General features: G+C 38.5%; 1 protein-coding gene across 1 annotated transcript in view; it reads right to left on the bottom strand.

The window, feature by feature from the left end:
• hmcn1 (hemicentin 1) overlaps window positions 1–13,894 on the bottom strand; it is an 87,671-nt gene that overhangs the window by 49,738 nt on the left and 24,039 nt on the right. The window contains 4 exon segments of the mRNA XM_051876370.1: window positions 8,499–8,768; window positions 11,939–12,060; window positions 12,569–12,713; window positions 12,830–13,093. Of these exon segments, the coding sequence (XP_051732330.1) occupies window positions 8,499–8,768; window positions 11,939–12,060; window positions 12,569–12,713; window positions 12,830–13,093 (801 nt within the window).

Raw genomic sequence — 13,894 nt, forward strand, 5'->3', positions numbered from 1 at the left:
ACAAGTTCTACAAAATGAAATTTAGTTGCTTCTTGCACTTTTCAGGACACTTTTAAAGTAAAATAACAAATTAATGTGAATCTGGCAACATTTTATGTTGTTTTTTTTATTTATCGCGGCAGTTCGGAAAATGAAATGTGTGGTGAGTGGAACTAAATGGCTAAATCTCTATCGCATTTAAAAATAATATACCACCTACACTAAACCCTACCTTAAACTTAACTGATAGTGTTAACAGATGCCAACGTGAGAATTTTTTTATTTGCCATTTTAGATCGATCTCTTTTATCGTGAATCGTACCAGAGAGCTTTGCTTCAAAAACGTAATGCTGTATCAGGTGAGTTAGTGAGCAAGTTTATTGGATTAGAAAAGCTATACATATCGAGCTGGTTATGTGATGCAAACATCACAATGCAGTGGTTCTCAACCAGGGGCCCGGGGTCCACTAGACGGCCTCAGCAAACTTCAAAGGGGGCCTAAATATGACTTGAAATGATTTAAAATAACACAAAACAACTAAAAATCAAGCTATTTATTATTTCATTTTTTTGTCTTTCAAGAACCAGGATTTCCACAGTCTTAAAAAACCTGGATTTATGAGGAAACCTTATTTTAAAAGGGTGATTCTAGACCAGGAAAAATCATGTAAGTTATTAAAATTGTATACATCCTAGAGAATACACTTTTCTAGTTATGTCAAGCTCTAAAATATTTTACCAGGTCCTTTAACTCTTTCCAAAATTGTTGTGAACAGATATATTTAGAGATTTACACATATATGGCTCGTAGTGAAAATAATTACATTCTTCAAAAAATATTTAGTCATTAATAATATTAACAATACAGATGAAAATGAAAGTGACATGGCGTGTAGCCAAGTATGGTGTCCCATTCTCGGAATTTGTGCTCTGCATTTCACCCATCCAAGTGAACACACACACAGAGAAGTGGGCAACCATTTTTGCTGTGGCACCCGGGGAGAGATTGGGGGTTAGGTGCCTTGCTCAAGGGCTCCTCAGTTTTGGGTAATGAGAGTGGAACTGTTCATTCACTCCCCCCACCTACATTTCCTGCAAGTATTGAGACTCGAACACATGACCTTCAGGTTACAAGTCGGACTCTCTAACCATTAAGCCACAATTGCCCACATAGATGTGTGTCTGTAAAGAACATAACTGCATCTAAGTAATGTTCACATGTGGTCTCCACAATACCCTTTTAAAAACGTCCTGCTTTACACCCATGATATGATTCTGAAGCCAGCCAAACACATTTCACAGCAATTCTCCTATCATTCCTTCTCCTTTTTTACAGAAACACTAAAATGGGATTATTGGTTCCAGATTCTCTGAGCTGCTGAAGCTGAGGCATGCTCTTGATCAATTCATGATGTGCAGGCCCTGCTGAATGAGAGTGTTTTCTCACTGCTGAAGCCAATCTGATGTGTGTCTCCACTGTTCTCTGACCTCCAGCCTCTGCCTGTCCCATATGCCAACAGAGCAGGATGTGTGACATCATTGGCAGAGACAGGAAATACACATCATAGCTCTGCTCCAAAACCTAGCTAACTGAAATGAAACAGCATAAGTGAAATGGAACTGAAGTGGAACTGCATAAGTGATTTGATTTAGGGTACATTTACACGACAACGATATGGTTAAAAGTTTTTCCTTTGAGTTTTCCACGTACAGATGACACCATTGTCAAAACGATCCCCATTCATATGAATTCGTGAAAATGACTAAAAACGCTGTATTCTGCTGGTAGGCCATTAGATGGCGAGGAAACACTATAGACTGAACACGTAATGCGCATGTGCATGATGTCATCATTTTCACATATTGGCGTTTTTGTTGTTTACACAGAGACCGTTTTCAAAAACTTGCATTTTCAGGCCACCAAAACGTTGTTGTCGTGTAAATGAATGGACAAAACGCATAAAAAGTTTTCCATTTTAAAAACGGTGTCGTGTAAACGCCCCTTAGAACACTCTACAATAGACAGCAACTGCATCTCATTCAAATAGCACAGAGGAGACTCCACTTATAATTGATTTAAATAGAGTTTGACGTTAGCATGTTGCTAAGATAATGCTGCAATATGGCAACAAGAACATAATTTTTATGACACTTTCAAAAACATTAAAAAATCTTACTAACCCCAAACTTTTGAATCAAATAGTTATGATTATATATAATCAACCTATATCTCACCTTGTCTTCTACCTTGGATTTATTTTTTCAATGACCTTGACACAGTGCACTTTGGTATTGTCTTCTCTGTGAAGAATACAGGTGCTGGTCATATAATTAGAATATCATCAAAAAGTTGATTTATTTCACTAATTCCATTCAAAAAGTGAAACTTGTATATTATATTCATTCATTACACACAGACTGATATATTTCAAATGTTTATTTCTTTTAATTTTGATGATTATAACTGACAACTAAGGGAAATCCCAAATTCAGTATCTCAGAAAATTAGAATATTACTGAAGACCAATACAAAGAAAGGATTTTTAGAAATCTTGGCCAACTGAAAAGTATGAACATGAAAAGTATGAGCATGTACAGCACTCAGTACTTAGTTGGGGCTCCTTTTGCCTGAATTACTGCAGCAATGCGGCGTGGCATAGAGTCGATCAGTCTGTGGCACTGCTCAGGTGTTATAAGAGCCCAGGTTGCTCTGACAGTGGCCTTCAGCTCTTCTGCATTGTTGGGTCTGGCATATCGCATCTTCCTCTTAACAATACCCCATAGATTTTCTATGGGGTTAAGGTCAGGCGAGTTTGCTGGCCAATTAAGAACAGGGATACCATGGTACTTAAACCAGGTACTGGTAGCTTTGGCACTGTGTGCAGGTGCCAAGTCCTGTTGGAAAATGAAATCTGCATCTCCATAAAGTTGGTCAGCAGCAGGAAGCATGAAGTGCTCTAAAACTTCCTGGTATACGGCTGCGTTGACCTTGGACCTCAGAAAACACAGTGGACCAACACCAGCAGATGACATGGCACCCCAAACCATCACTGACTGTGGAAACTTTACACTGGACCTCAAGCAACGTGGATTGTGTGCCTCTCCTCTCTTCCTCCAGACTCTGGGACCCTGATTTCCAAAGGAAATGCAAAATTTACTTTCATCAAAGAACATAACTTTGGACCACTCAGCAGCAGTCCAGTCCTTTTTGTCTTTAGCCCAGGCGAGACGCTTCTGACGCTGTCTGTTGTTCAAGAGTGGCTTGACACAAGGAATGCGACAGCTGAAACCCATGTCTTGCATACGTCTGTGCGTAGTGGTTCTTGAAGCACTGACTCCAGCTGCAGTCCACTCTTTGTGAATCTCCCCCACATTTTTGAATGGGTTTTGTTTCACAATCCTCTCCAGGGTGCGGTTATCCCTATTGCTTGTACACTTTTTTCTACCACATCTTTTCCTTCCCTTCGCCTCTCTATTAATGTGCTTGGACACAGAGCTCTGTGAACAGCCAGCCTCTTTTGCAATGACCTTTTGTGTCTTGCCCTCCTTGTGCAAGGTGTCAATGGTCGTCTTTTGGACAACTGTCAAGTCAGCAGTCTTCCCCATGATTGTGTAGCCTACAGAACTAGACTGAGAGACCATTTAAAGGCCTTTGCAGGTGTTTTGAGTTAATTAGCTGATTAGAGTGTGGCACCAGGTGTCTTCAATATTGAACCTTTTCACAATATTCTAATTTTCTGAGATACTGAATTTGGGATTTTCCTTAGTTGTCAGTTATAATCATCAAAATTAAAAGAAATAAACATTTGAAATATATCAGTCTGTGTGTAATGAATGAATATAATATACAAGTTTCACTTTTTGAATGGAATTAGTGAAATAAATCAACTTTTTGATGATATTCTAATTATATGACCAGCACCTGTACATGCAATGCTGCCTTAGGATATCAGGTATTAGCTATAATGAGACATCTAAGTGAGTATTTACACAAAAAAAAAATGATTTTTTTTGTGTTTTGGTTGTTCATTTACATGACAAAAGTGTTTTAGGGGCCTGAAAACAAACTTTTGAAAACAGGTTTCAAAGGACAAGTTTTTAAGAACAATACTGTTATCACCTCTGGGTAAACTACAAGAACGCGAATTTGTGAAAATGGTGACGTCATGTGCATGAGTATTATGTGTTCAGTCTATAAGCGTGTAGTTTCTTTACAAAGTGACATCGCCACCTACTGACCTGGCATGCATAATACAGCGTTTTCAGTCATTTTCATGGATCTGTGTGAACAGGGATCATTTTGACAATGTTGACGTCTGTGCGCTAAACTTTTCAAAAGCGCAAAGGAAAAACTTTTCCGTTTTTAGTGCATCGTTGTCGTGTAAACAGAGCAAATCACTGCTTGAATGCCTGAGTGTCAGTAATATGGCTAACATACTCAATTGTAACAGAGCTTTCCAGGTCTTCTACTGTATTTCAAATGGAATGCTTGACTGTAATGAGTGACGTAATTTCCCGAACCATACTTTGTGATGATTAAAGTGGACCCTAAACGAGACCTGGCAGACAAAAAGAGTCTGTTGTGTAAGGGAGAGCCGTTGTGTGTTTCATGCTCAGGCGGTTAAAGCATTGCTTCACTTTGTGTCTAGTAGTAAAGCTGTAATTATCCCAAGTCTTACTCACTAAATTGTACTCTAATAGACTTGGTCTGCTTAAAGGCCCAATTTTAACAACTCACTGACGCTAAGCCTCACTAACACCTCCTCATCTACACTTCTTTGCCTGAGGCTACTCTAATTCAAACAATTATTATGTTTCTGCAAACTGAATGCCTACAGGTCTAGTACTGTATGTTGATTAAAAGACATTTTTAGCATGCAAATTCTGTGGCAGCACAGTGTATCTGGACACTTAAAACACACTTAAGTATAGTGTAACTGCAGTAAATAACAAAATATTAAAATATTTAAACCCTTCTGTCTTAAGACATCAACATATATTTACTGCAAAATTTTCAGAATGTGACTTAATACTTCATGGCAACCTAAATAGCAAAAGTAGTTGGAATACCCAATATTTGAATGGCTAAATATTCTTTGGGTCTCTGGACCCTCTAAACACAGAGATGTACATCTGACTGGGGCTGTAAACGGTGTGTGTGGACAGTGCAGGTCAAAGTAATGTTGTGTAAAGGATTAGGGCAGATGACTCTGTGGACTGGCCAGGTATCACTATGTCAGCAGTCCCACATCAAAGGGCCCCTAATGACTAGGACAGCACAGGAATCCCAGCAGGTGGTGATTACACACACACACACACACACACACACACACACAAGCACTGTGTCAGTCCAACAGTGACAGCTGTTTAAAATGCTAAAGACTGGCACACAAAAAAACTACGAAGTGGCGTAAAGTGTAGCAGCAGAACAAAAATAGAAGGTAAGGGAAAAGGAAGCAGAGACTGAGGGGACAGGGACAAGCAGACCAAGTGAAACTGAAATATTTCTATACAGTAGATAACATAAATTAGAACAATAATTTCATTATTATTTCTACTTAATTTAAATTTTAGTTTTATTAAATTTAGGGGTGGCCCTGAATAGTCGATGATTCGAAGCTTCGATAGGAGGAGCCTGATTCGACTACCAATCTCACAGTCGATTCTTCACAGAGGTGTTATGAGAGGAGATATGGGGGTGCTCAATATCTGATTTTACATAGACGTACCGGTTCTCTCCCAATAAGTTAATATACAGCCTATTATGATAATGCTATAAATAAAAAATGTGAAAAGAAAGAATCTGTTAATAAATATTTTTAATGTGCGTTAATAAATCTAACCACCACTGTGACAGAGTTAAGTTTCACTTTCCATGATCCGTGACTGACAGAGGGCATCTTGGCGGCAGGGATTAAATCTTTAACAATGTCTGGGATAAGAAAATCTAAAGTGTAGAATTGGATGCACTTTGAAATGGTAAAAGATGATCCAAAAAAGTTCGGCGCACTTCTGCCGGCCAATGTTAACAAGCTGACTAATGTTAGCTGACTAGTGCACTATTTAAAAAGACTCAAACGGACACAGGCAGATCGTGTGAAAGACTGGATTTTTTTTTTCAATCAGGTAGGGGAAAAGTGATTTTAAAACATTTCAGCCGGTTTTAATTTGATTTTTGGATGCTGTCAATGTTTAGCTAAAAAGACTTCCACTCCAGTTTAGCATTTATAAACAATATATTCTCTCTGTAGTTAAAAAGACAAAGTTGACAATTCTGGCTATATTTTCGTTATTTTAATAATTTTAATTTATTTACTGATCACTCTGGGTTATCTAATTTAACTATTTGTGGCTTGTGTTTTGAATAGGCCTATATGTTCCCCTGCACTTTAGGCATTTTGCACTTGTGACTTGATTATGATTCATTTTTTATTATTATTTTTATTTATTAGAACGGTATATTCTGTTCTAATTCAATTCTGTAAATTAATTTTTGATTGTTTTTCGGTGCATTGATGTTGCACTATAGAGTTAAAGCTTGCTCGCACAGGCAATTTAGCCGATTTAATCTGATTTGCTGAAATGTGAAATGCATATCTATCTGCAGTGTGGCCTTTCTGCAGTTATTTATATAGGCCTATATATTTTATAATCCAAAATGTTTTTATTCATTTTCTATGTTTGTGTTGTGTTCTGTAGTGGCTGTGAATGTTTATCCACATTGCCTTTCATTTCATTTTAAAAAAGATAAAAAGTCATTGTCCGTTTCATCTATCACTTGACAGGCAGTTTGGTCACTTTATTAGAAAGTTGTTTCTCTGTGCCGTGTGTGAGAGAAAATAAAAAGTTTTCTTAAGGCCTGGTTATAGGCCTTACTTCACTTTATTTTTTTATTTTAAAATGTGTGTATATGTATGTAAATGTGTATTCCATGAAACAAATGCTTTGGCAAAGCAAAGCATTTTTCACTATTTGAATCTTAAATATTGAATTTTGAGAGATACACACAAAGAGGCAGATAAAGAAACCTAGAGAGAGACAGAAACAGAGAGAGGGAGACAGAGACAGGGCAGAAACCGAGACTGAGCCAAAGAGAATTAAAGTGGGATGCAGGGAAAACCCGTTCCTCAGGTCTAGGGAAAGAATGTTGTGGAAAACTAAGAGACTCATCACTCAACAATGAGGTAAAATTATACAGTTAATGTCACTCCCGCTCTCCTGCTAATAAAACTCAAACCCGGCCCTGCTGGGGCCCTCAGGGGCTTGACAGATTTAATCATCATAAAAGACAATCTCAAGTCACATTTATCCATCAATATTACCTCCAAACCACATACTTTCAAATCAAAACAGCCTTTTCTAATTAATTACAACAGAGCATGACTAATAAAAAAATGCCTCAGTTTGAGAAACAGAAAACAAGCCTGATTCTGTAAGCGATATGCAACACTAAAGTTCAGTGCGGACAAATAATTCATGACCTCTTAGAAGCTCAACCGAACAAAGTCTTTTATCAAGTTTATCTTTGGTTGGGTGTTATGTGACGTTTTCTTAGGGGCCAATCAGTCAGAATACATTTTTGCATTTAAAAAATGCAGTGCAGTGCAATGAAAAAAATGCAAAGTCCAAAGATATGTTTTTAACGTTAAACATTTTTTAAATTGAGTATTTAGAATGCTGTCATGTGCGGGACACTGCAAAAGACGCGAGAGGTGAGGTCAACGGTCAAACTTGTCAATCTAGAGTATGCTTACATAGAAAAACAATGGAAAAGCAGCACAGTGGAATGAAAAAATGTGTTCTGTGTAAACAACCCCTTACACTACAGTCCTGTTCTGTTTTGTTAAAAAGCCCATTTCTGTTTTCATTTGTGATCTCATTTATAATTCTTCTTTTGTATGAAATGGCTATTTTCCCAAAAGCAAAGTGATTTGCCAGCGTTGTATACTGTCAGAGGAAGTCTTCTTAATTCCGTGTAAGAGAGGGGCGCAGAGCTTGTTTCAATGGAAACTGCAGGATCGCAAACAATGAGCAAGCCTGGCATAAATCACTTTCACAAGTGCTATAAAATATTGCAGTGAAATATTACAGAAGGGATGCAGTGAAAACAGATCTTGTGTTAGAGAGAAGCAGAAGAGTGAACTGCCAAAAGCCCTGTGGGCATTGCTTTTTCTATGCATGTATTAAAAGTGTGAAGAGAGAAAATGTGAGATAAGAAAATGTGACCATTTACTAAAACTGTAAATTGCTGACCTTTGGGTCAATAATAACACCTGGAATTGAAGTAAAATGAGCAAAAAGTTCATTATATAATTGCACTGGCAGAACAAATATGCAAGAAGTAAGCTGTTCTTCTTATGCCTAGTGAAAGTTTCTCCTTTCACCTAATTAATATTCATGAGCCAAACTGGTAAGGTTTATAATATGCTCCTTCCTTACTTCCTAACCGTGGTAAAACTGTTGTAATGATCAATCTTTTGTGGCTTATTGCTTTATCAAAAACACACAGACAAACTTACCTTGCACACTGAGGTACACACGAGAAGCAGAGACTCCACCCTCATTGGCTGCGATGCAGGTGTACCAGCCGACATCATCAGGAGTGACTCGCTGGATTTCCAAGGACAGGTTGGCAGTGACACGAATGCGATGGTCCAATCTGGCATCCACGTCCCCTCGCTGCCAAGTCAGGTTAAAGTGCACCGTGCTGGTGACCAGGCATGTCAGAACGACATTTGCACCAGGATACGCTGTCGCATTGGAGGGCACCATGATAGCAGGAGGAGGCTCTGCACAGACACAAATGAGTCATGTGATTATAAACCTCTTTAACCTGGAGCAAATATCCTGAACTCAACAGCCTGATTTGAATCCATTCACAATCACAAATTATTTTCTAGATCTGAGTTCTCATAAGGTCTTTGGATGTCTGTGAACTCTGCAGATCTGACAGTTTGTGCAATGAGTCTGAAACGCGAAAGGAAACGGGGAGGGTGTTGACAGATGTGTGGATTAGGGCATAAGTGGGGAATTTATACAGGAAGACACATAAATTTCATAAGGGAGGTTTTTTCTGTCACTCCTGCTAATCGTGTCACTGGCCCAGTGACAGCACAGTCGGGGAAACAGCTCAGAAAATGGGACGGAAAAGTAGACATGTCTGTCTTGATAAACTTCTGTTCAATAATGAACCTATAAGAAAAACGTGACTTCTAGGTGACCATTCCAGGTGAAGGGGAATGTCAGATTCCCAGATTCCACAGTAACCCTGGGTGTTTCTCACCATAAAGCCAAGACAGCAGAGAGGAGCTGGAAGACAGGAAGTGAAGTTATTTGTGCAAGGGGTTTGTGTAAGCACCCTTGGGGACAGCGTGGTGTCAGGTTTCCACCACCACAATGCCATGAGGACACAGTCCTGTTTATTTTTGCAGTCCTTGTTCAACACAAAACCAGACATTGAAATATATCTCTTGTATTGAAATGAACAGTAATACAATAAATCTAATCTGTCTTCCAAGTACAAAATCTGATCTCTGTCTCAAAAAATCTAGTGAGCTAAACAGCATTTTTGAGAGTGAAATTCAGTCTGATTTTTGAAAATGATTTGTCTGAAAAATGGCAGACGAGCTGAATGAAAATGCAAATTCACTCTCTGACAGTAGGTGACACATATGGAAAAGCAGAAATGCCCGGTTACCCCGGTACACAAAGCGCTAAACAGCTTTCCTTTTCTGACACCCGCTTGTCACCAAGAATAAAGGAAGTCAAACAGTATTTACATGTTTTCAAACAGCCATTCAGATTTCTGTAATCACTACGGTGTTTATCAAACAACAGCAAATGCAAAAGTACAGTATTCTTCCTCTGCTTCACGGTTGCTTAACAAAATAGACTGTTCATAAGTGCCACCATGTCATAGTTATAAAGTAATGTAACAGCAGAGGCTCTGGGCATGTGACCAAAAGTGCAAATCTTATTGGTTGGCCACTGTTCTTCGCAGTGTGATGGAAAAGAGATTAGATCACCTCTCTGTAAAAAAAATCCACTGCATTGACAGCTTTTTAAAGGGTTAGTTCACCCAAAAATGAAAATTCTCTCATTTATTACTCACCCTCATGTCATTCCACACCTGTAAGACCTTCTTTCATCTTCGGAACACAAATTAAGATATTTTTGATAAAATCCGAGGGTATCTGATCCACACATAGGCAGCAACGTCATTGCACCTTTTGTTTTTGCGCACAAAAAGTATTCTTGTGGCTTCATAACATTAAGGTTGAACCACTGTAGTCACGCTGACTATTTTAACCATGTTTTTAACTACCTTTCTGGACGTCAAAAGGTGCAATGACGTTGCTGCCTATGTGTTGATCAGATACCCTCGGATTTCGTCAAAAATATCTTATTTGTGTTCCGAAGGTCTTACGGGTGTGGAACGACATGAGGGTGAGTAATTAGTGACAGAAATTAAATTTTTGGGTGAACTAACCCTTTAATGTTTGCATTGGAACAGAATAGATGCAGCCGTTCATTCAAATTAAAGCATTTATTGCACGCAGTTTTGTATCGAACAATCAACAGACCTTAAGAGTCGCATTTGCATGTGTCTATGATGCCCATAAATGCTGTCTAGGTAGGCAGCTCATTAGGTTTTGATACACAGCTCATATCTTGAGCAAAGTATTGTATACCGTAAACAGACACAAATTCAGACTTAGTTCACTTTAAAATGAAAATTACCCCATGATTTACTCACTCTCAAGCCATCCTAGGTGTATATGACTTTCTTCTTTCAGACGAATACAATCAGAGATGTATTAATAATCACCCTGATGCTCCCAAGCTTTATAATGGCAGTGCATGCTTGTTTCGTAAGTTGAATACAGAAGGCGTAGGATGTAGCGTAAGCATTTTGAACTGCGAGAGGCGTTACACTTTGAATAAGTTGAATACAGAAGGCGGTCTGGAAGCTAGTTATTTTACTTTATAACGTGTTAAATATGGATATTTTCCTTACACAAACGCATTGCTTCACTTCAGAAGGCCTTTATTAACCCCCTGGAGCCGTGTGGAGTATGTTTATGATGGATGGATGCACTTTTTTGAGTTTCAAACAGGTGGTTTCCATGCCACTGCCATTACAAAGCTTGGGAGCATCAGGGTGATTATTAATATAACTGATTGTATTTATCCGAAAGAAGAAAGTCATATACAACTAGGATGGCTTGAATATGAGTAAATTATGGGGTAATTTTCATTTTAAAGTAAACTAATCTTTAAGAGTTTAAATGTATATTATTCTTTACTGATAGAGTGCAGATAACTTTTTCAAAAAAAAAAAAATAAAGCTGAACTTGTGCCATTTTTGTGCCACTAGCATCACTAAACTGAATTGCAAAATAATTTCCTAAACACATAACTGCTCACTCACATGCATTAGATTGTTCATGGGAAACATATGTCTGTTACACAGAGCATGAAGTAAACCGAAGATCATAATGGGCCATTTCATCTGAGGAATCCAGTGCTCTCTCTACTTTGGGTGAAATGAGGGCAGATTTTTGGAACGATGCTTATGTCAGAGTCGATCACATTGGGATTCTGGCTTGGTGAATTGAACTCACACACATGTAAGTGGACTCATAAGAAAATATGAGAAAGAGCTTCTAGGCTTGTCAGATGTGGGACATCTCAATAGTTTGCCTCATATGTATTCCCCATATGTTATCTATTATGCACAAGTGTATAAGGGTGAAATGCTTGACCGTTCAGTCATGCACAGATTTTAGCAAAGGCAGCATGCTTCAGTACTCCCCTAATGGTGGGCATCTCCCTGATTCTTTGCAAACACTACTCATTCATGATCAACGTTGATATAGTGTATACCTCATCATGCCTGTTAATGTTGCTGATAATAACAGACTATAATGTAGTTAAAAATGAAAGGTGACATTCTAACCAGAAACATCAAGGAAGGTTTGAGCCCGTCCTGTTCCGGCACTGCTGATGGCGATGCACTCATAAAAGCCCTCGTCCTTCAGGGACACCTGAGCGATTCCCCATGATGCATTAGCAGACTCCCTAAAAAGATGATGAAAACGTAGAGCCATATAAAATAAATCCCTTCCTAAATAAACACCTAAAGACACCAACTACAAAGACTTAAATAATTAGACTATCAGCACTGAGCACAGGATTAAAAGAGCCTGCTAAGTGACCTAGTAACTAAGTAACTATAAAGTTCACTGGGACTTCAACACTATAATTTGAAGACCATTTTCTACACTTATGTAACATTTTTCCACTTATAATGTAAGTCAAGGTTTCTTCCTATAAAAAAACAGTAGTAATTTAGATCTGAAGGATCACATGACACTGAATATTGGAGTAATGGCTGCTGAAAATTCAGCTTTGCCATTACAGCAATGAATTACACTTGATTGATACAATTGATTGTTTTTGCTGTAAAAGCATGAGAGACTTCTTTCAAAAACATTTAAAAAATCTTACAGACCCCAAACTTTTGAACAGCAGAGCATGTCACATTGCTCAACATGTCAACTACCCATCTACCATTAATTAGCAGTACCTGAAGAGTTGGTCCACACCTAGGCGTAGTCCCTCCCTAGTGAAACGCAAGGTATAGGGGATCAGGCTATCCACAGAACACGTAATAGCCCCCTTCTGCAGGTAGTAACCTGGAGTATGAGTCGGCATGCTTACTTTGGGTGCATCTAAAAAATGAAGGAAAAAACACACTAGTAACACAGACAGTAAAATATAAGAAAAACTACCAGCATGATACTTAGATTGAATATTTTGTGATGGGATCTGTCTACACAAATCTGACCTGGCACAATGCTGGAGTAGGAGACACTAGACACTCTCTGGAAGAGGAAGCCATCACGGTCATAGCCAGTGACTCGCAGGAAGAAGGCCTCTTTGGGCGGAACAAAGTCTGTGATGTTCCAAATGCCATAAGGGCGTCGCTCAGGGAAGTAGCGGATGGGCAGTGTCTTCATTACATTACCAGTGATGCTCAAGAGTTCCAGGCGGTCAGCACGAGCAGGAGGGGAAAGACCAGTGGTGTTTAGCAGAACGAAGGTGGGGATTCCTTTGAGTGTGTGTGAAAGAGCACAGAGGTTAGAAAGGTTAACCAAAACATGTTTTAAATGCTCAAGTACACAGCCACTATGTTGACCTCATAAAGCAGTGTGTGTGGTCCAAAAAGAAACATTTTTTTAAGAAATCAATACACTATATGCAGCAAGGAGGATGCATTCAATTGATCAAAAGTGACATTAAAGACTTTTATAATGTTACAAAATATTCCATTTCTAATAAATGCTATAAAAAAAAAATGTATCACAGTTTTCAAAAAAAATATTAAGAACAACTGTTTTCAACATTGATAATAAGAAGAAATGTTTCTTGAGCACCAAATCAGCATATTAGAATGATTTCTGAATAATCATGTGACATCAAAGTCCCTTTCAAGTAAAGTCTGTTCACTCTGTGGCCATATTTGCAACGCCTCCAGGCAGCTATTTTGGGCATTAAGACCAAGTCCTATCTATTTGAATGGGGGAATCCTGAAATCTCAAAAACTGCTTGGCGAACTCACAATTAAATAACATTTCAAATCAGCAACAAAATCTGACATTAACTGTTCTTATGCTCAAATAGCGTTAAATAAGCTTATTTTCAGGCTAGTTGAGCCAATGGGCATGTGCCGTCCTAAGCGTGAGTCTCAGGTTTCTATGGGAACTGGAGCCTCTACCGACAGCTGTAGTGACGCAATGACTTTATCAATCAGCGACTGGCTCTTTTTCTTAGAAGGCGGGACGTATTCCGCCATACTGCTCATTGCAGTTTCTCCTATTCATAACTAATAGGAGTGAACCATCTTTCTATA

This window comes from Ctenopharyngodon idella, chromosome 20 (genome assembly GCF_019924925.1).
Source record: "Ctenopharyngodon idella isolate HZGC_01 chromosome 20, HZGC01, whole genome shotgun sequence".
In the NCBI taxonomy this organism is placed as follows: Eukaryota; Metazoa; Chordata; class Actinopteri; order Cypriniformes; family Xenocyprididae; genus Ctenopharyngodon; species Ctenopharyngodon idella.